Source organism: Hyalella azteca, unplaced genomic scaffold (assembly GCF_000764305.2).
Source record: "Hyalella azteca isolate HAZT.00-mixed unplaced genomic scaffold, Hazt_2.0.2 contig916, whole genome shotgun sequence".
NCBI classification, from domain to species: Eukaryota; Metazoa; Arthropoda; class Malacostraca; order Amphipoda; family Hyalellidae; genus Hyalella; species Hyalella azteca.
The window spans coordinates 66,314-89,298 of record NW_025931250.1 but is presented as its reverse complement, the minus strand read 5'-3'; the positions used below and the strand labels follow the sequence as shown (position 1 = coordinate 89,298).

Here is a 22,985-nt window from a genome sequence, read left to right as displayed (position 1 = left end):
ATTTTCTTGAATGATTCATTTGCTCGCTATACGTTTTTCATATTTCCCTATCCAAAGCGTGAATTCGAATAGCTGCACATTAATTGCAATAGACCTAGTGCCTGACTCAAAATATTGCTGCTTAAGTCTATTTATCCAGGATCGATTATTTCAATTTTTACGCAATAAATTATAATTTTAGAACAGACAGTGAGCAGCTTGCCTCAAATCTTAAACGTTGATTTTTTCGCAATACATGTGACTGATGTGAGTTAGCATTGCATTTGCTTGCTCGTGGTAGGTACTTACCGACGTTACAAGTTATCTTGAGTGAATGTGACTCCACTCACTCCAGAACAAGTTCAATTTTGAGACGATACAATCCCGCGGCCGCGAGTGTATGCGCGAATGCAAGCAACCTTTTGTTATAATATATCATAATTTTATAAAATGATTAATTTTGGGATTGGGTCTAATAACACTTCCACTACTTCGGCGTCTACTGGGACGCCAAATTTTAGCTTCGGGTCAAACTCTACACAAGGTGAACGTCATATCATATAGTTACTGATACTCTGTCATATATATGATAATGTGTGCAGTGTCACTGTGTCTGTGAGTGTGTGCATCGTATTTTCATTTTGCTATTAAGATTTTAGTTGTGTTTCTGAATGGACTCGGTAGAATAGAGGCTTGTTGAGTTGTTATTGTATAAATTTTTTCATGTGTCTAGATTGGCTATAATTAAGTACATTTACAAAGAATTTGAAAGCAAAGAAAATGCCTGATGTTCTGATTCAGCCGATTTGCTGAAATATATTTTTTTGTCCAAATTTAAGGCCTATTAGTAATATTTTTAAATTGAAATATGGATGGGTTTATATCATGCCTTTGTTGTAGAAAAATAAAGCGTTTTACCCAATGACATAGTCACATAGGCAGATAGGCTAGAGCCTAGAGGCAGCAGAAGATATAGGGCTGTTGCCCGGCTCAGCCGGCTGTAGATCACTATATTGACAGCTCAATGCTAGAACCTCAAACATTGTTACTGGTATACTAATCTGGATAAATTTTACTTGCACATTAAATAATGGGCTTTTAAAAGAAATTTATTGAATTTATAATCTCCAAGCCATCCCTGTTTTTTTTACTGCTAAATTTGAAGAAATTTTTGATATTTGCTATTCATTATCACACTCCTGACTCCTGTTAAAATTTTCTAGCCCAATATGTTTTTATTGGCAGTTAGTCATTTCAGATAGGCTACCTACTTTGCTTACAGCTGTTGAAAGGATGTCATAACTTAGACAAAGCCAAAAATTATTTCTTATACGTCTTATCACTTAATTAATTGCTGTTAAAATGATTAATAATATATTAATTGAAATTTTAAGGGCAAGATTAAAGATTTAGCAGAAAACTTGCTGCATTATAAACTAGTTAGCATTATTAAAAGGGTTATTCATGTACCTATGGTCAAAAAATGGATATACCGGTAGTTCATGAAAAAATTAAATAGCTTGAAATTTTTTATAGGAGCAAAATTGGTGAAGTGATGAATTTATAATTTGGCCCTTAATTAAAGCTAGGCTATCTAAAATGAATGAATCTGAAATGAATGAATTATTATATATATAGTTAGGGTTTGAAGTGTCTAAAACCCTTCTTTAGGTTGCTAGAGACCGTTTTACTGAGGTTAGGTCCAGCCAGGTCAAGTTTTTTTTATATATTTTTTGCAATTTAGAAAAAAAATTAATTAAAGTCCGGTAAAGTGGAACTATAACTATATATATATATATATATATATATTAGTTTGAGATGGCAGAATTTGTTGATTTGTATGCGTGCAATTAACGACCAGAGAATAAATTGATTTAAATTATCAAAGAGTCGGACAATTCTTCAGATGACGTTGGTAGGTCGAAAGGCATATATCAAGAAGTAGTTTTAGTTTATTAACGACGTTTCGAATGTAACAAACATTCATTTTCAAGTTACAAAGAGCATTAAATATTGAAATTCTGTTGGAAATAAGTACATAATATATGTAAATAAGATACCATAGTAAAATTTTGAATAAAAAAATCACTCTGAAAATCATTTCAAAGTTCAGGCAAATCTGGTAGTTAAGAAAGAGGTAGCAGGCATCCAATTCGTAAAGATGATGAGGCTAGCCATCTTCGGTCGATTGATGTTAGGTCACTGCTTGATGACAATGCTGGTGGGTTCCTTCAGCACAAAGCGAGTGACGGTCTGGTTGTGAGATTGTCGCGTGTGGTTCATTTGCCCTCCGGGTTGGAGGTAGCTAATGAGAGAGCGTCTCAGTGTCTTGGTTGTTGATCCAAAGTGTCCGAAGTAGTCCAAAAGATGAAGAAGTCTACAACCTTCTTTGAAGCAAAATTTATAGACCACAACGGCCTCTCGGACAACTCCCGAGTTTTTGCGAGGGCCATTTTCGCGTTTAGTTTGGTGTTTGATGATGTTTTCACGAAGCCTGTTAAATTCATCGACAATTTTGAGATGAAGTTGCTTGTTTGTAATGCTTTGAGACCTGGTCTGGTTGTTAGCTTGTCTCAGGGGGTAGTAGAAACGGCTGTTCAATGTCACAATTGTTCATCCATATATATATATATATATATATATATGGAATCTAAATCCACTGATTTCAATACTATAGGAAATTTCCTTTTTCCACTGTCAATGGGGCTTGGGGCTCATTTACTTGGTTATTGATGTTAATCAGTTCTAAAGGTGCTTTAAAACATGAAAAATATAGAATAGGCTTTTTTTATTACATGTGTAGCTGATGACTCCAGCATGACTTTAAAGTTTGTCGTTTTCAGCAACAAGTGCATCTGGGGGTGGCTTTCAGTTAGGCCAACCAGTGTCCCAGCCCCAGACATCGGCTGGTTTTGGAACTGTTGGCGGACTGAATTTTGGAAGCTCCACCACTACTCCAAATCCACTACTTGCTGGTTTGTAGCTCTCACTGGACTTTAAATTACTATTTAGGTATTCATTTCTGAAAGTATTTTTTTTTGCCGAATTTTCATCTTGAACAGCTCCGATGTTTCATTCATTATATATCATATGCATGATAATAGTACGTATTACCTGTTTCATGAAGAAGTCTCATGATAGCCGCCATGGAACTTCCCTGTGTTTAATATTCTTCTGTGTGCAACATTTTTCCCTGTCTCACTTGGTGCAAGAGAAATCATCAATCTTTGAATGAATGTAAAATCTCAATGTTAAATTCCCTAAGATAGGCTTAATGAAATCTGCAATGGGACCTCCAATTCTAGTTCTCAGAGAATAAGATAGAGATCATAGCAGCCATGCAATGATTGCAGTGCTAAATTAAATTACAATTGAAGCATAGGGTTGGCAGACAGAATGGCAAGATCAGAAAATATAGAGTGAAAGCTCTTCCCAACACTCATTTTGGGTTGTCATTCATACCAGGTTACTATTTCAGTATACAGACCACTTCTCACATATAATCTTGTTTGAACTATAATATAATGTGTTGGGCTCTTAAGCATAGTATGTGTCTAATATAACTATAATATAATGTTTTGGGTGTGTTGGCTCATAAACAATATGTGTCTAATATAACTAACTATAATTTAATGTGTTGGGCTCATAAAGCATATGTGTCTAATATAACTAGCTATAATATAATGTGTTGGGCTCATAAAGTATATGTCTAGTATAACTTATATTTGGCAGGTACTTCCTCTACTGCTGCCACCACATCCACAAGTTTTACAGGTTTTGGATCAGTAGGCCAAGCAGCACTTGGGACATCTTCTGCATCAGGTTTTTCTCTTGGGAATCCGGCTACCACAACAACTTCTAGTGGTCTTGGTGGCTTTACTTTTGGAGGTCAAACCAACACAGCCACGAGCACAGCAAGCTTAGGGGGTATTTCTTTCGGCAGTGCATCTGTGTCTTCTGCACCTGCTGCCTCAAATGCTGCAGCACCCTTCAGTTTTGGTGGTGAGATTCATTATACTTATTGTGTTAAAAAACTCCTAAGAGATATTGTCTCTATGTTTGATCTAATTTCTAAAATGAATTTAAATATTACGTAATGCACCCCAAAAGTCATTTACTATAAGCTAACACAATGAAAAATTCATCTTCAAAGATAAATTTTTGCCCCAATAAATTTGATAAAGAACTTTCTGGTACCATTTATGCATATGTGCAGCATATTATTATGGTAAGGTAATGAAAGTTTTTGGGGCCAAAGGTCTCATGCACTTGACTACCAATGCATTGTGAGCCGTCTTTATAGGGTTATGATTTTGAATACGGTACCATAGAATAAGGGTTCCATGGTTTGAAAACCATAGAATAAGGGTTTTAAAGCCAAACCCATGGTTTGAAAACCATAGAATATGGTTTTTTCGGGGTTTTAAAGCCAAACCCATGGTTTGAAAACCATAGAATATGGGTTTTTCGGGGTTTTGTTAATTCGGTTTTGTTAATTTGGGAAATTGTTATTTGTTATTGTTTGTCTCTGAAGATAAATTCTCATTCATATCCATAAGGCTCTACTACTGTACAAGTTACATTCTTGGTAGGCGTCTACGTTTAGGGTAAAATGACAGACTGCCTGTCAGTAGCGCAGAAGATTTTCTTAAGCATATAAATGCTTGTGTAGCTCGAGTGCCTGTTCTATCTATGCATTTTAGTTCAGGAAGATACTTCCATTTCCTTTCATCATTTTAAATAATTAAAGTTTTGCAGTTAAAACTACCTTGCATTTTTTGTTCAAGAGGAAACTTACATTTCCTTTAATCATTTTAAATAATTATAATTATGCAGTTAAAATAATTGTATTGATGTCATGCCAGGTCTCGGCGGTGCCGCGGTCACCTCCTCCACAGGGAGTCTCTCCCTCGGCCTGGGGGGCGCCCCCTCCCTTGGGCTTGGGGGGGCCCAGCCCCCTGCTACGTCTGTAGGTCAGTTCTGTTTGTTGACTCTGTTCTGTTTATTGACTCAGTTCTATCTATTGACTAAGTTCTATTTATTGACTCAGTTCTGTTTATTGACTCAGTTCAATTTATTGACTCAGTTCCATCTATTAACTCAGTTCTATTTATTGACTCACTTTTGTAAGTCGTAATAGCTACCTGATAAACTAGAACTCATTCGTCAGTTTATTGGTACGGTACAGTACAATTTTTCCCGTTCAGATGAGGGACCTGAAAATTCTTGAGTGAAGCTTTTACTGTAAATTTTTGCTGTTTACTAGTTGGTTGATGTGAAATTTTTTTATTAATTTCAGTGTTTAAGGAAACTTTAGTCATTGCAAGTCAATCTATAGTATCTATAGTTGATGAAGTAATTCCACAGCTGTTCTGTATTATTGAGCTTAATACAGAGAATGAATTCATCCATAAGTGAAGTTTAACTCATTCTATTCCACATGCATCATTTTACTCTGAATTTCTGCATATTTATATGTCCACTTACAAATGGGTTGAATGCTAAATTTTACATCTAATTTACGCCAGCAGTTAAAATTTAGATGGCCAAGTGAAATCTAAAAATTAATTGTTTAATTGTTTTTCACCTAATATTTGGACAGGTTACGTACTTGTATTTATCATCCAAGACTTAGTTTAGCAAGGTCTAATATTCACTTAATATTTTAAATAGAAAAGAATAATATTCTCTCAAAATTCCGACAGGCCAAGTGCAAGTATTGTTCATGCAATATTAGGAGTAGTGAAGTACAATATTAGGAGTAGTGAAGTATAATATCAGGAGTAGTGAAGTACAATATTAGGAGTAGTGAAGTATAATATCAGGAGTAGTGAAGTATAATATTAGGAGTAGTGAAGTACAATATTAGGAGTAGTGAAGTACAATATTAGGAGTAGTGAAGTACAATATTAGGAGTAGTGAAGTACAAAATATTAGGAGTAGTGAAGTATAATATTAGGAGTAGTAAAGTGCAATATTAGGAGTAGTGAAGTACAATATTAGGAGTAGTGAAGTATAATATTAGGAGTAGTGAAGTACAATATTAGGAGTAGTGAAGTATAATATTAGGAGTAGTGAAGTATAATATCAGGAGTAGTGAAGTATAATATTAGGAGTAGTGAAGTACAATATTAGGAGTAGTGAAGTATAATATCAGGAGTACTGAAGTATAATATTAGGAGTAGTGAAGTATAATATTAGGAGTAGTGAAGTATAATATTAGGAGTAGTGAAGTATAATATTAGGAGTAGTGAAGTATAATATTTAGTTAATATTCCAGCAGGGGAGGCTGCAGGGAGCTCAGCAGAAGGCAGAAGTTGCAAGGAGACGCCGCTGCCACAAGACATCTTTGCCACCATCGCTGCATTTGAGTGAGTATTGAGTAGTTCAGTATTGATACTCAATACTTACTTGAGTTACATTTAAGTGAGTATTGAGTAGTTGAGTATTAATACTCAATGCTTAGTTGAGCTGTATTTGAGGTATTGACTCAGTTATGTTAATTGACTCAATTCTGTTTATTGACTCAGTTCTGTTTATTGACTCAGTTCTATTTATTGACTCAGTTCTGTTTATTGACTCAATTATTGATTCAGTTCTGTTTGACTCAGTTCTGTTTATTTACTCAGTTCTATTGATAATTAATACTTACTTGAGCTGCATTTCAGTGAATATTCAGTATTGTAGAAGTATTCTTGTTTCTCTGATTACTTACTGAAATAATTTTCAATGTATCAAAACACATCCAATGTCATCCATGCATTTTACATTCGTATATAGGTAGTCGTGTAAAAATCAATATTATTTTTACAACTGATGCCTGCTGCAGAGCTTGATAGATATTTATATTAATGGTTGTAAAGAGTCGTTATACTTAATGCATTGTCAGTCATGCAGAGCTCAATAGATATTCACATGTATGGTTGTTAGAGTTATTATTCCTAATGCATTGTCAGTCAGTTCCCTGCGCCCCCCATGTCCCGCCCTGACCCCCATGTCCCCCCAGGAGCTTCAAGAGCCAGGAGAAGGCAGCAAGTGAGGCTAACCTGCAGCAGAGCGCCACAGCGTTCCTCAAGCTGGGGGAAGACTGCGTCAAGCTACGCAGCCTCGTGACGCAGCTCAGTACTGCGCAGGCTGGTCTGCAGCAACGCGTTAACCAACTCAAGGATAAGATAGTCGCTGTCAGTCTACTGCAATTTCTGTGGCTTTTGCTTAAATTAATTGGCTTTATAAGTCCCTAACATTATTAGTACCTACCTATATATATTTGTTGAATTTTGTATGTTTGAAAGCTGGCATCATAAATTTATAGGGCCTTTATGGGCGCTATATTTTACCTGGACGTGCAAACTCATTGTAAGTGGTAGATTAGGAAAGAATTGGAGCAATGGATTGGGTCAAAAATTGAAAAAACTATTCAATTATTTAATGAAGCAATACAACTATTTAATTAGGTTTATAAGCTTTATTGTTGATAATAGGATTAAGAATGATTAGATTTGGGATAACACAATTACAAAATCTCAAAAATTATCAAGCCCGGGCAATGTGAAGCTAACTAGCTAGTAGGGTACAGTATTAAGCATGCAATCTTGTATGTTCCAAGAGGCTGTCTCAAGAAGTAATGTTCCGTAACGTGCGAGTATATTTTTAATAGCCAACCACGTGATAACAACCACATACCATTTGATACTTCTTGAAGAGCTCCATGACATCGCGATTTAGAACTTTGTCTGTTACAAATAGTATAATATTTTATTTTCAGGGGAACAATCCAATTAATATTAAGATTTTGTCATGTGATAATTTAATTGCTGCATCTATCTCCTATGTCAGTCATGTGATAACCTAATTGCTGTATTTATCATTAAGTGAGTCATGTGATAACTTAATTGCTGTATTCAACTTCTAATTACCTCTTCATTGCTGTATTCAACTTCTAATTACCTCTTCATTGCTGTATTTAACTTCTAATTACCTCTTCATTGCTGTATTCAACTTCTAATTATTTCTTAATTGCTGTATTTAACTTCTTCTTAGTCATGTGATAACTAGTTACTGTATTTATCATTAAGCGAGTCATGCAATAATTTGTACATGTCGTGCAGAGCAGCGAAGACGTTGAGATGACGCGCAGGACGCACGCGACGCCCACGCACCTACAGGGCGACAACACCGCACCTGAGCTCTACTTCAGTAAAGTGAGTCACGGGTAAAGTGAGTCACGGGTAAAGTGAGTCACGGGCCTGAGCTCTACTTCAGTAAAGTGAGTCACGGGCCTGAGCTCTACTTCAGTAAAGTGAGTCACGGGCCTGAGCTCTACTTCAGTAAAGTGAGTCACGCGCCTTTGTAGTGGTGGGGGCAGTGTAGTGGTGCGATTACAAGCTCTACATCACAGTCATGATGTGTAGATGTGAGCAGCAGGCGTAGTGACACACTATGCTGGTGCCTTCCAGGCTGAGCATATTTAATAAATATTATTACTTATTTCTTATACTATGTATACGTATTTCAACCAAAATTTCAATATTTAATGCTTCTTGTAACTTGAAAATGAAAATTTGTTGCATTCGAAACGTTGTTAATAAATAAAAACTACTTTCTGAAAGCTGACTTTCAATCTACCGTCGTCTGAAGAATTGTTCCACTCTCTGATAATTTAAATCAACGAATTCTCTGGTCATCAATCGCATTCCTATAAATCATCTAATTCTACCATCTAAAACTAATTGTGTAATCTGTAGGCGTAGTGCTGCACACCCCATGCATATAATATGGTGCCATCTATGATAAACATATTTAATACAATATTAATAAAATATATAATATACAATATTAATAATATTATATTATAAGCATAAGATTTACACATACTTTGTACTGCAGGTACTGGACGAGTTTGAGCTTCACATGACGTCTTGCAGGGACAGGATCGAGGAGGTCGAGAAGTGTCTGGCGCTCACCGGCCAAACTCTCGACAGCAACAGTGGTGAGTTTTGCAATCGAATTAGTATTATTATTATTATTGGATAATTCAAAGGCGAAGAACCATTAAAGTCATTCTCCGGTTCATTTTTTTTCTAGAAAATTGTTGGAATTTTTAGGCCTTTAATTCAGTTGTCAGGATTTCCAGATATTATAGTTCAAAAATTTAGTTCGATTGCCTTTGATTATTTATGGCTGGTGGATGGTTATAATGCTTCTCTTTTATCAAGTTTCATTTTTCATCTGCATTTTTAGTTATTTAAAAAAACCATGGGTTTGGCTTTAAAACCCCGAATATGTTTTTGAGGAATTGTAGCATTAAATTCACTGCATCATGCCGGGAAAGAGGAAGGAATACAAACGAGTTAAGTTAAAACTTTTATTTTAGTCTCCTCTACACCGTCTGGTTTTTAACCATGAATGAGAATTATATGTAAACTGCAGCTTTTTGCTAAGCTCATTTATTCACGTTAGATGATGATATGAATAATTTTCTGACAGTCCCAGAGGGAGGTTTTGTCTAAGTTTTTCTTAACTATCTTTTTGATTATATTGCCTCTGTGCTAAATTTTTTCGCTGTTATGATTATCTTGCCTCTGTGATAAATTTTTTGCTGTTTTGACCACTTGCCTCTTTGATGAATTTTTTTGCTGTGTTGATTGTCTTGCTTCTGCGATTAATTTTTTCACAGTTTTGACTATCTGCACTCTGTGATAATTTTTTTCACTGTTTGAACGTCGTCGGATAGTGTGCAGAAACTGGTGACCGAAAGTTTTTGAACGAGAATACTGCAACATCTGGATTCGAGCTTTTTTTTAACCAAATACAGCTTTTTCTGTGCCCGATTATTGTTGTTGTACCAGATTAAGCTGCTTCGGTACCTGATTACTGCTGTTTGTGTACCTACATACAGCTGTTTCTGTACCTGCTTACAGCTGTTTTTGTACCCACTTACAACTGCTCTGTGTACCCACTTACAGCTGCTCTGTGTACCCACTTACAGCTGCTCTGTACCCACTTACAGCTGCTTCTGTACCCACTTACAGCTGCTCTGTGTACCCACTTACAGCTGCTCTGTACCCACTTACAGCTGCTCTGTACCCACTTACAGCTGCTCTGTACCCACTTACAACTGCTTCTGTACCTGATTACAGCTGTTTGTGTAGGTACCTGATTACAGCTGCTTCTGTACCCACTTACAGCTGTTCGAGAGCTAGTACGACGTCAGCACGACAACCTACAGGTGGCAGCAGCTCACGTGTACCGTGTGCACGCTAAGCTCGTGCAGCTGAACGCGCTGCTGCCGTGCCCCGACCACCTCAAGCCGCAGCCTCTCTTCCGCGCCGGCGTCGGCGACCTCAGCAAACTCGACGACAACTCCTGCAGGAGCGCCGTGCCCGAGCAGAGCGGCGTCGTGCGCAACTGCTTCGAGGGTAATGATCGACTGCTTTTAGGGGAATTGTCGTCTGCTTTGAGGGTAAAGGTCGTCTGCTTCACTGGTTTGAGGGCAATAGACGTCTGCTTCGAGGGTTATAGTCGTCTGCTTCACTGGTTTGAGGGTAATGGTCGTCTGCTTTGAGGGTAATGGTCGTCTGTTGTGAGAGTAATGGCCGTCTGCTTCGAGGGTAATGTTCGTCTGTTTTGAGGGTAATGGTCGTCTGCTGTGAGAGTAATGGTCGTCTGCTTTGAGGGTAATGGTCGTCTGCTTTGAGGGTAATGGTCGTCTGCTTTGAGGGTAATGGTCGTCTGCTTTGAGGGTAATGGTCGTCTGCTTTGAGGGTAATGGTCGTCTGCTTTGAGGGTAATGGTCGTCTGCTTTGAGGGTAATGGTCGTCTGCTGTGAGAGTAATGGTCGTCTGCTTTGAGGGAAATGTTCGTCTGCTTTAAGGGTAATGGTCGTCTGCTTTGAGGGTAATTGTCGTCTGAGGGTAATTCGTCGTCTGAGGGTAATTCCTCGTCTGAGGGTAATTCGTCGTCTGAGTGTAACTGAGGGTAATTGTCTTCTGAGGGTAATTGAGGGTAATTCGTCGTCTGAGGGTAATTGAGGGTAATTAGTCGTCTGAGTGTAACTGAGGGTAATTGTCGTTTGAGGGTAATTCGTCGTCTGAGGGTAATTGAGAGTAATTCGTCGTCTGAGGGTAATTAAGGGTAATTCGTCGTCTGAGTGTAACTGAGGGTAATTGTTGTCTGAGGGTAATTGAGGGTAATTCGTCGTCTGAGGGCAATTAGTCGTCTGAGTGTAACTGAGGGTAATTAAGGGTAATTGTCGTCTGAGGGTAATTGATGGTAATTCGTCGTCTGAGTGTAACTGAGGGTAATTCGTCGTCTGAGTGTAACTGAGGGTAATTCGTCGTCTGAGGGCAATTCGTCGTCTGAGGGTAATTCGTCGTCTGAGGGTAATTGAGGGTAATTCGTCGTCTGAGGGTAATTGAGGGTAATTCGTCGTAATTGAGGGTCGTCTGCTTCACTGGTCTTGCCTAATGGTTGTTTTTCGTGGCAGTTTTTGCTGTTTTTAGCGCATTTTCTCATTTATGGAAAAAATGCACTATTGTGCTCACCATGTCCGTCTGTCTGTCCATCTGTCCGTCCGTCCGTCCGTCCGTCTGTGACCTCAAGTTTTCGTCGACGAGAAAATGCGCTCTCTGTCACTCACTGCAGTGAGTACTGAGTTATCTTTTTTTACTGATCGACATTGCGTGTAATCTTCAGATGGCTTTTTTACAGGTCTCTCTTACCTTAATGGTTGTTTTAGTGGCAGTTAATTATTTATACGAAGTAATATATAATATAATCATAATAATCTTGCCTAATGGTTGTTTAGTGGCAGTTTTTGCTGTTTGTTTACTGACGTTCTTCACGTGTATTCGTGAAGGGGATTCTTTACAGGTCTCCCTTGCTTGTCTGTCAATCGTCATCGGAGAAGATGAAAACACAAGCTTTCTTTCTTGTTTTTATTCATAATATTTTTACATTTAACATATGACATGGCGAAGGCTTCAATATTACTGCTCTAATACCTGCTCGCAATTCTGAATTTGTTACAGAACGTCACCGAATGTTTTCTTCAATGGATCTCTATGATCTTACGGTCACTCTTAGTAAAAATGTCCACTATTGGCATGTAAGAAAATTTTATAACATTAATTGTGAGCAATGGGAATCATTGATTATATTGATAATCATACTCATTGCATTGATTTCCACTAATGGCAGGCCCGTGCCACTAATGGCAGGTGCCACTACTGGCAGGCAGGTGCCACTAATGGCAGGCACGTGCCACTAATGGCAGGCACGTGCCACTAATAGCAGGTGCCACTAATGGCAGGCGCGTGCCACTAATGGCATGTGCCACTGATGGCAGGTGCCACTGATGGCAGGTGCCACTAATGGCGGGCAGGTGCCACTAATGGCAGGCATGTGCCACTAATGGCAGGGGCCACTAATGGCAGGTGCCACTAATGGCAGGTGCCACTAATGGCAATGGTTGTGCAGTGTCGGGAGGCACGAGTCGCCTGGGCGCCTACCAGCTGAGCGCGGCGAGGGCTCGCGCCCTGAGCCTCAATCCTGCACCTCCTCCCACGCAGGGCCTCAGCACCCAGTCCTCCCTCTTCGGGTGAGTGGCCTCCCTCATGCAGGGCCTCAGCACCCAGTCCTCCCTCCTCGGGTGATTCGGGTGAGTGGCCTCCCTCATGCAGGGCCTCAGCACCCAGTCCTCCCTCTTCGGGTGAGTGGCCTCCCTCATGCAGGGCCTCAAAATTTTGATAAATCACACCATTGATTTTTCTTGGATTCTATTTTTTTGGTCGAGGAAAATGTGAAATAAGTTCGCACGTAGGAACTAATTACCTTACTTAATTACCTTAACGTCTTGCCTTGCGACCGAACCGCCTTACGAACGTCTTGCCTTACGACCAAAGCGCATAACGAAAAGTCAGATCGGAGTGAATGTGCTCCTCTATTTGACCGTTCTTCGTTCTACAACCCCAGGCACGGCATCAAGCAGTTGATCGGCATAGGAAGTGTCGATATCTAGTTGAATTTGACATCATAAAGAGGCATGCGGCTGGTAGACTAGGCCTACTAGGAAGGCCAAGACAAAAATGTGGTCTCCACCATCTTGAGTATGAAAGATGCCTTCTTAGGCACCTCGAAATATTCGCATTGTTGTAAATGCAATATATACGGACAACGTGGGGCTCGAACCCACGACCCCGAGATTAAGAGTCTCGTGCTCTACCGACTGATACGGAATACGAGATAGGGTAGGTTTTTGGGGTGGCCCGAAACGAATTGGGTTCGGTTCGTTTATTTCAATGAAAAAAAAACTTTATTTTCGAACGAACCGAGTTTATGCAGGAATTAAGTTCGTAAGACGAAGTTCCTCTGTACTTATATAATTAGTATGCTTAATCCGCAAATTTACAATGAACTTGAAATGCAAAAAAACGCCCAGTAAATTCACTATATAATAATCGAAAAAAGTTGCGAAGCCAGCTTAATTATCAATTCAAAATGAAAGTGTAATCAAAAGAGGAGAGCCAAATTTACGCGAAGGAGATTAAAGCCTTAGTACCAAAAAAACGGGCCAGGGAACAACAATTTTCGGTATGTCGGCATGTCCATCGTAAATTTCGTTAATGAATGTTTCAAGTTGGGGAATTAAAGGAAAGGGCTGCATGAGAGTGTTGCCTCAAGATTACTAGAAAGGTGACAACACATCTACTGTTTGAAGTTAGATTAAAATCGATAGAATAAACGGCCAACCAAGAAACCTCTTAGGAGAACATTAAAATATTTATAAATACCTGACCAAAGGTTAAATCTTGCAAGGGATCAATAAATGTCAACAGTAAATTGGTTAGTAGTGAAACCATTCAAACCGAGCGATAAGGTAACTTTAAAACTCGTGCAATTATTTGCAGTTAGTATGCGACAGAATTGAAATTTCAAAACGAAAACAGGCCTTTGAATGTTTGGCATTTGGCAGGCATGAGCCAGAAATTTAAGTTTAGAATAAGTTTCATGGGGAGTCTTTAAATTATGAAGAAACTTATTAATTTAAACTTATATTTTTGAACGATTTTATTTCGGGTTGATAATTTCTCCAAATTTAGAATTGTCGGAAATGACAGCATGAAGTGATCAAGGTAGAAATAATCCGTTGATCGTTGTTTTGTTTCCCAAATTTTGAACCTCAATTGGGATGTGGACCGAATTTACCAGGGAATTTCTTTTTGAATATTTAGAAGTAAATAGAATCTTATGAACAGAAATACTCTTTAGAATAATTGGCAACAATATAATTCTGCAATTCATGCGGACAGATTTTTGAACCAAGGGAAATTGACTGAAAACAATAAATTATAAGTAGAATACTAAGAGTGGGTAACGCGAGCTGTACTTCCAACATTAGCGACTTGCCATTTGATGACCACGGCCTCGACAGCGGATTAAAGGGGGGTCTACCCTCAAGAATATCTCCTCAAGTAAATAACCGGTTATTCTGAAACTTCGTATATTTATGTAAATCACTAAAAGAAAAATATTTATCTTGTGTAAATTTTTAAAGAAATTTGAATAAAACATGAAATGCATAGAAAATGACAAAAAAGGGGGTTCTTTAGAAATTGATATCCTCCTTTAATTTACTTGCTACAACATCAAGAGACATATCTTTCGACTTGAAATCGACCATAAAAGCATTTTTTCATTTTTTTCTACAATGTTTACATGATTCCATTTTCCCCCCTCCCCCTAGTTTTTCAATTTATAATCCAAATCGTGTACAAATCAGAAAAAAGGCTCGTAGAGTCGCTGGACATGGTCTTTTCAAATCAAATGATATGTCTCTCAATGTTGTAGCTTGAAAATTACACGAAGCGAAAGATTTAAAAAATGGCGTATTTTGAAAACTTGAATTGTTCAGGGGAACCGAATAACGAAAATTTATTAGAGAAACAATATTCAAATTTTGCTTGGTACTGTAGCCCAAGCTTTTCCATTGCCAATTAATCGCATTGAGGCGTGCCTTTAGAATTATTTTTGTCCAATAAAACGCGAATAGTAAGCTATTTGTGTGAATTTTTCTGAAAGAGTAAAAACACATCGCAATAAACGCAAATAATGATCTAAAAATATCATTTTATTTCATAAAACATTGTAAATATCGTTATAAAATCGTCATTTTATTTAAGTTCAAAACTGCCTAATGCAAAGAGTGTTGCATGTACATCCATAGTATTTGCCTTATTTAACACTTCTCGTTTGCAGCTTTAAAACAACTGCAAACACATTGCAATTTACGCGAATGATGATCTATAAATACAGATTTTTCAAAGCAATCTTTATAAACAATGGTTATAAAATATTCATCTTATGAAAGTTCAATACAGCCTCACGAAAGAACCATGACAGCTATTTCATTTCGGTTTATTGCCGCCGATTTGTAATAGTTCTCCCTACAAAAAATGGCAAACATAGAAAACGTAATTTCTTCGATTTTAAAGGTAGACTTCTTACCTGAGCTTTTATAGTGTTGCCTGAGTTGTCACAGGGCACCTAGTGACATCCCACCCAACAGCAAAGATGATCTTGAATCTTATAGAACCTTATAAATTCATACTAAAACGTACAAAAATTCCAATTGTCTAGTCTCAATAGTACTTACCGTTTACTCTAAATTTTTTTTTCCTACTGCGGGACATCTTGCAATCATTTAGGTATTTAACTCTGGGTGAAATTGTAACGATGCCATTGGACACCACAAGCATGCAGACTTCTGGTGTAACAATTCCTCGTACAAGCAACCCATGCCTCATCATGACCTTTATCAGGCTTACAAATAACCAAGCTTTTAGTCCTGGCTAGGTCCTTCAATAAACCGAAGTTGTTCTATTTGTCAAGAAGTTAAATTTGAAAACTAAAAGACAAAATCGACACGAAAAAAAGTGTAAGAATTGCCTCGGGGTTGTATACTGTAAGAACTATAGTTGAAGATCATTTTTATCAGGATCAATAACTATTATCCATATGACTTAACCAATCGGTACTGCAAATTTGAACGCATTTTTTATACTGACATGGCAGTTAGTCATGCAAAAGTTACAACAGATGTGAGGAGCACAGGATTTATCATCATCAAGAATTTTGCTGTACAAATAGTTACACGGTTTTGAGGAGACGAGTTACGACTCTGCAAATTATGCGGAAGACACATGCTTGTCTCGGAAAGAAATCGCCTTGTTGAAGTACATATTCTCTATCTTTTGATATGCCCGAGGCTATTGCAGAGTATTAGAGAAAAATGAAATAAAATTGAATCATGCGCAAGGAAATCGAACGTGCATTTGAATAGAAAAATGATAATGTCCAAATACTCAAATGATGTCTATAAACTATATTTGGAGTCTTCCAATATTTACAGAAGCACTAGGGAGTATGATTGAAACTGGTTAGTTCATTATAAAATAGTTTACTTTTTACAGCAATTGATAAATGAACCTGCAATAATCAATGACTTCGGTGAAATCATCGTCAAATTGCCTTACTTAGGCACGTATTGAACTTTTCTTTGGCTGAGCCGTGACTGTTCACGTTTGGAGGGGTTAGTGAAACAATTACAGATTTGTGAAATATTACCGTTTGAAGGATAGGAAGCAAACGAAGTTTTAGCCACACGTTTACGTTACATCACCAAGCTGCTGCGCATGGGCCCAGTTATCAAATTTTCGTAACATTTTGCGATTACACACAAAAAGCTACGTGTTGCTTAAGTACGCCCAAATTCTGGTATTATATTATTAAAACTTGCGTACGCAAGACTTATCTGAAAAGCTTTTATCAAACCTCTTTGCACATAAGCCAATCATAAGCTCGCTTACATCCTTTGATTACATTATGTGTCATCGAACGCTTCGTTTCTGTGTTCAGTTAGTTGAACATTTTTAGATTTTTTCAAGAATCCTAGACGATTTTACTCTAAAAAATCAATGCCAAATGCCGCTTCAAAATGGCAAAGTAAGTATTAATGATAAGATATATTATATATCTATTAATATCTATAAATTATATATTAATATCTATTCATTGTTTAGCTCTACCAACTACTCTTTTTCTATCGACATGTAATGAAAAAAAATTATCTAGGTGCATGACTAATATAATTCCTTAGAAATAGAGAAATAATCTGAATAAAAATTTGAGGATTTATACTAGAGTCTAGACGCTATTAACTAAATGATTACCAATCGCTTCACCCATTCAAAAGCTGTGCGCAACTCCACTTACGACACCTTCAAGCAAGCGCTAAGTTACGCACAATTTCTTGTACCTAGCTTCCCGCGTAAATGTTTTTATAATAACACCGCTAGAGTTACGTCTTCGCAGCAGCACTTACGCAACACGTAAGTCGCTGCATGTACTTAGCGATGTTTTGATAATCCGGCCCGGGGAAGATAGGTAAAACTAAGACCTGACTGATATCGGCGCTAGCTTTGGCTTCCTCGCGGAAATTTTTGGCGATGGTGAAAGCAGATTTTTAATTTGAATTCAGCATCCCTGAGTCAGGGACTATTTTGTACTTGCCACTATTTCTTCGTTGAACAGCGTTTCCGTCTAGAATGCACGTATACACGTTTTGAACTTATTTTTCACGATTTATCTCAAATATGGTTACTACTCATTGATTCCTCTGGAAGAAAAATTTCCTTGATCTAATTAAAGAAAAATCTCCTTGATCTAATGAAAGAAAAATCTCCTTGATCTAATGCAGGTTCGATCACTTGTGCTATTTTTATCTAATTGTTCGCTTTTGCTGCTTCTCAGGAATCTGGGCACACCGAACAACTTTGGTTCATTAAACTTCGGCGGAGGCTTAGGCAGCACCGGCGGAGCAAGTGCTTTTGGCAACATTGGTGCCTCAGCATTTGGCAACACTGGTACATCAGCATTTGGCAACACTGGTACTTCAGCATTTGGCAACACTGGTACCTCAGCATTCGGCAACACTGGTACCTCTGCGTTTGGTAACTCTGGTACGTCTGCGTTTGGCAACACTGGTACCTCTGCCTTTGGCAACACCAGCAATTCGGCATTTAGCAACACCGGTAATTCAGCGTTTAGCAACACTGGTTCTTCAGCGTTTGGCAATACCGGCTCTTCGGCATTTGGCAACACCGGTACTTCGGCATTTGGCAACACCGGTACTTCAGCGTTTGGCAACCCCGGTACTTCGGCATTTGGAAACACCGGTACTTCAGCGTTTGGCAACACCGGTACTTCAGCGTTTGGCAACACCGGTACTTCGGCATTTGGAAACACCGGTACTTCAGCGTTTGGCAACACCGGTACTTCAGCGTTTGGCAACACCGGTACTTCAGCGTTTGGCAACACCGGTGCTTCGGCGTTTGGCAACACTGGTTCTTCAGCGTTTGGCAATACCGGCTCTTTGGCATTTGGCAACACCGGTACTTCGGCGTTTGGCAACACCGGCACTTCGGCATTTGGCAGCCCCAATAACTCCGCCTTTGGCAATACCGGCACTTCTGCTTTTGGAAACACTACTTCCCCGACATTTGGCAACACTTGCGCTTCTGCCTTCGGCAACACTAGCACAACACAAGCCGGCGGCTCACTCTTCTCATCGCCGTTTGGACAGAGCAACAAACTTTTCAGTGAGTTGTAAAGTCTAAATATTTTTGTACCTTATGTGTGTCGCGACTGTGATTATACATTAGCAATAATACTACAAAGAAAAAGCTTATGGTAGACACAGATTTTTTGCAGACAACTGACTATTTTCAAAGTGTGTGTTCGGCTTCTGAATTTTTTCTAATGAAGGGTGGCTGAGCTGTTGTAAGAATAATATTAGAAAGTGTCTTGTTTTCAGAGGTCAAACGCGACGACTAATTTTCCCCTTTTCCTCCAATGTTGTTCCTGGTTTTTAAACCATTTGAAATTAATGCTTCAGTTGATCGTGACATTTTTCTTATTATGATGCTTCTCTCACTTATGCTTCTCACTAAAGGGCATCCATGTGAATAATCTCTGAACTTGAATTGGTGATATGTCTTTGGAACTACTATTATTGTTGTTTATAGTTGTTGTTCGTGGTACCGAAATTCACGTACGCCGATGAGGCGGATCGGTTTAGTGATATGGCAGTGGGAAATATGAGCAAAAGTAAAATGATGGTGAGAAAATTAGCACTGGTCGCCTCTGCTGGGCTATTCTATAAAAAGCAGACCAGGAAGGCTGCGGGAGAGTAGGCAAAAGATTGGTTGGACAGGATCTGCGTATTCTTGGCTGACGGTGCTGGGGTTGTGGAGTAGTACGATTAAGATGATCAGAAATTTACAGAGCTGTAGTTGCCTGGCTAATGAGTAGCCAAAGCTGAACGTTACGGGAGAGGGACCAGGGCTTTTTCATCAGCAATTGGAGGGAGTCGAGCAACCAGCCTACTCGTTGCGAGAATAAATTTCCTCATGAAGTGTCCCTTTAGCCACTATATAAGAGCCAGCAAGCATGACACCACTTATTAGGGAAAATCTACAAGGTTGCCTAAATGCGACGTAAAAGTACCTATGCTTCACTGACATTATTCCAGAGGTGCAGAAACGAGCAGGTAAGTAGGTGAGTTTGAACGACGCTGGCAAGGTACTGCAAACATGCTGGGTCCAAGTGAGCAAATAGGGAATTGATTCTTGTCGTGTGGCGGTGTTCGATGGATGACATCATAAGGCAGCCAGTGGCGAACCTCAATGCGGGGTTCTGAAGGGAACAAGATTGGTGCTGCGTAATTCAAGATTAGATGCGTAATGGTTCTGTAGGTAAGATTCGGAACGTCGAGCCTCGGAAAGGATACATAATTGAGGTCACCGGGATAAATGTCGATGTTAAGGGTCAGAACTGGTCATTCAAGAACGAAACGATTGGAAGGAGATAGTGGAGATGTGACTGCCTGTGTGTATTCTGAAGTGAGATCTGTTGTCAAGGCAGGCGGGGAGGTAGCAACGTAGCAAGCGAAAAAGTTTATGATACTAGTTAGATGCCGCAATCATGTAGAAAATTGACGAGATTTACAATGCCATGCATTTTCCAATGCATGGCATTGTAAAATGTCATGGAAGTATCAATCTGTGTTGTTCTGACCAGGAAATTTTAAGAGGCAGAAATTCATATTTAGACAGTTACCTACCGATAATAAGACAGCTCACGGCACCACCAGGCGTTCACGTGAGATGGTAGACTGGTAGTTGATACCGCTGCCGGAACAGCCTCTGCCGAGGGCTTGAAGCGATGCCACTAAGATGAGTGGAATTTGACGAAGTTATGACCGGTCGGCAGGAGGGGCGGCAGCCATGCAAAATAGGGTGGTCCTTGTTCAAAAGGGGTGGTCGTAGTTCAAAGAGATGGTCGTAGTTCAGAGAGATGGTCGTAGTTCAGAGAGATGGTCGTAGTTCAGAGAGATGGTCGTAGTTCAGAGAGATGGTCGTAGTTCAAAGAGATGGTCGTAGTTCAGAGAGATGGTCGTAGTTCAAAGAGATGGTCGTAGTTCAAAGAGATGGTCGTAGTTCAAAGAGATGGTCGTAGTTCGAAGAGATGGTCGTTATAGTTCCAAGAGATGGTTGTATAGTTCCAAGAGATGGTCGTAGTTCTAAGAGATGGTCGTAGTTCTAAGAGATGGTCGTAGTCTCTAAGCAACTTGCTCGCGACGCTCTTTATCGCTTCTCGTACTCATGGACAGTTCTTAGCTCCGTGTTTATCCTCTCTTTTTCATCCTAATCCCGCCTTACCCTTAATTAAGCGACCATTTAACTCCAACCTTTGCATAAACTGTGGACCTGTTGAGAAATTCCACTAAACTGAACACTTAGTGTAGTGAGCTTGTTGATTCCGTGAAGTGTAGGTGTTTTGTAAGGTTAATTTACCTCATTTCTAGCGTGCACGCGAAGAAATTAACGAGTCTTTGTTCAAATAGCGATGCACTTTATCGCCGTTTGGCAATACCTTTGCACCGTGACCCAGTTTGGCTGGAAAAAGAGCGTATCCGTTCAGAGTATCAGATCGTAATGTTCGCTCTGTACTTGTGCTGTGGGTTAGAAAATGTATCGTTGTGGGTAAATATGGTTCATTCATTTATTTTAGTGCGATCGTTTAGCGAGCGGTTTAATTAACGATCGTTCGTCGTCAAGCATTAGGAAAGTATTAGTTGGCCCACGCGTTCTTATGCTATTCCTACCAAAATTGTGCAATAATGCTTAATCAGATAGAGTATTAGTTGGCCCACGCGTTTCTAATGCTATTCCTACCAAAGTTGTGCAATAGTGTTTAATTGCATAGAGTATTAGTTGGTCCACGCGTCCTAATGCTATTCCTACCAAAGTTGTGCAATAGTGTTTAATCGCATAGAGTATTAGTTGGTCCACGCGTCCTAATGCTATTCCTACCAAAGTTTTGTAAGTTTTTAATCAGATCACCGCTTCTTTATACTCCGTCACACTATCAATGGTGGAAGTTTATTCTCTATTTTTGCATTGAAAATTGTAGTATTGCCGAGAGTTTGGTCGTAAGCAGTTGAAGCGTGAGACATACAACGCTAAACTATGTGTGCAGCTCGACCAGTTGACATTTCAAACTTTTGCGTTGAAAGAGTTGTGATAATTCAGTTGATGAACTAGATTAATCTTTTAATATTAATCTATTAACAATAGCATTTTTAGTGACCATTGATGGTGTGCAAGGATCCTAACGCTTGTATTTGTGTTCCTACAGAGTCCTGAGAATGACGGTGGCTTAACGCCACTCATGACTGCCTTCAAGTGAGTTTGATACGTTTTTTAGAGAGCTTTTTTGTACCTTAACCTGTAGATGTTTTCATTGTATATTGTTCTTTCTGCGTAAGACCTTAATTAATATGTTAGATACAGATACATAAACAATCAATGGGGTTCGTACATTCTGTATTTATTAGGAGAGATGCTAGTAGACTAAGTCTTCTAAACAAAAACTGCTACTACGCTGATTTAATGAATCTACTTCACATAGTAATCGTTCTTTCGAGGAGTGTAATATAGCCTCGTGAAAAATATTTTAAAAGGGAATATCCCAATTTCTATTTATTGAGAAATTGAGTCTACGATCGATTTAATTTTCAAGCTCTAATCATTGCAGCAATGGATATATTTTCTTCCTGTGTATTTACAAGTATTGAAGTTTCATCAATAAAGACAAGTGAATATGTATCCCCATTAACTCCGTTGCGGTGAAAAATATTCGCTACCGTAATGAATGTACGTTTTCTTTTTAATCATTCCACAGTTTGAGACGATTGACATTTCTCAAAATTTTGTCAACGAGCGGGTTTGTCAGTCTATGAACTAGATTAATGTAATCATTTTTTTTAATATAATTTCCATTACCTATTTTAATTTGCTCAAACAAGCGAATTCCCACTCACACTATAAATTTCACCTCCTTATCTTTTAAGACAATGTTGTAATTGGCTTAATTTTAACAATTATAGGCAAAATTGGAGAATGTTCCACAAACGCCGTTAATCAAGTTTACGCAACATTCAAAAGATGAATTTTGTCGCGATGTTTTTTCCTGATCTCAGGCTCAAGGATTCGTTCAATATTTCAGATGCCGCAGAAGACGACACGCGTCGCAAGAGGAGGCTGTGACAACCAACTCAACGTGCCAGTAGTTTTAAATTTCAGTAAATACTCCTACTGTGTTCATTAGGCTCCTCTGTCTTCCGAGAAAACATTCTGAGAACACATTATTAGAACATTATTCCCTGTGAACAACCGCCCAACTTATGAGTCATGATTCCATCTCTTTTCTTTATTCAAGTTTACGGTAAAACAGTGATCTGATGCTGATTAATAATCGTCCCTCATATAATGCACATGAGGTATGTAATACATACAGAACATTAAATTTTAGAATTATGTGTGCCTTTATTTAGCACCTGATGGATGTAATTAATAACGTATTCATTTAGTGGTTGCAAGAGCGAT

The 22,985-nt window shown here is 38.7% G+C and overlaps 1 protein-coding gene across 2 annotated transcripts; it reads left to right on the top strand.

Annotated features, from left to right (window-relative positions):
* The first annotated feature begins 301 nt into the window (after positions 1-301).
* On the top strand, positions 302-22,918 carry LOC108682255 (nucleoporin p58/p45). Of its 2 annotated transcripts, none has more exons than XM_018171392.2 (13): positions 302-523; positions 2,823-2,954; positions 3,712-3,981; positions 4,845-4,952; positions 6,263-6,350; positions 6,986-7,160; positions 8,088-8,180; positions 8,866-8,968; positions 10,167-10,397; positions 12,457-12,577; positions 17,788-18,635; positions 21,736-21,782; positions 22,606-22,918. In XM_018171392.2, the coding sequence occupies exons 1-12, from the start codon at positions 430-432 to the stop codon at positions 21,741-21,743; spliced, it is 2,271 nt and encodes a 756-aa protein (XP_018026881.1). In that variant the 5' UTR covers positions 302-429; the 3' UTR covers positions 21,744-21,782; positions 22,606-22,918. The 2 variants fall into 2 exon arrangements, with proteins under 2 accessions (XP_018026881.1, XP_018026880.1); XM_018171391.2 differs by having other exon boundaries at positions 6,260-6,350.
* The last annotated feature ends 67 nt before the right edge of the window (positions 22,919-22,985 follow it).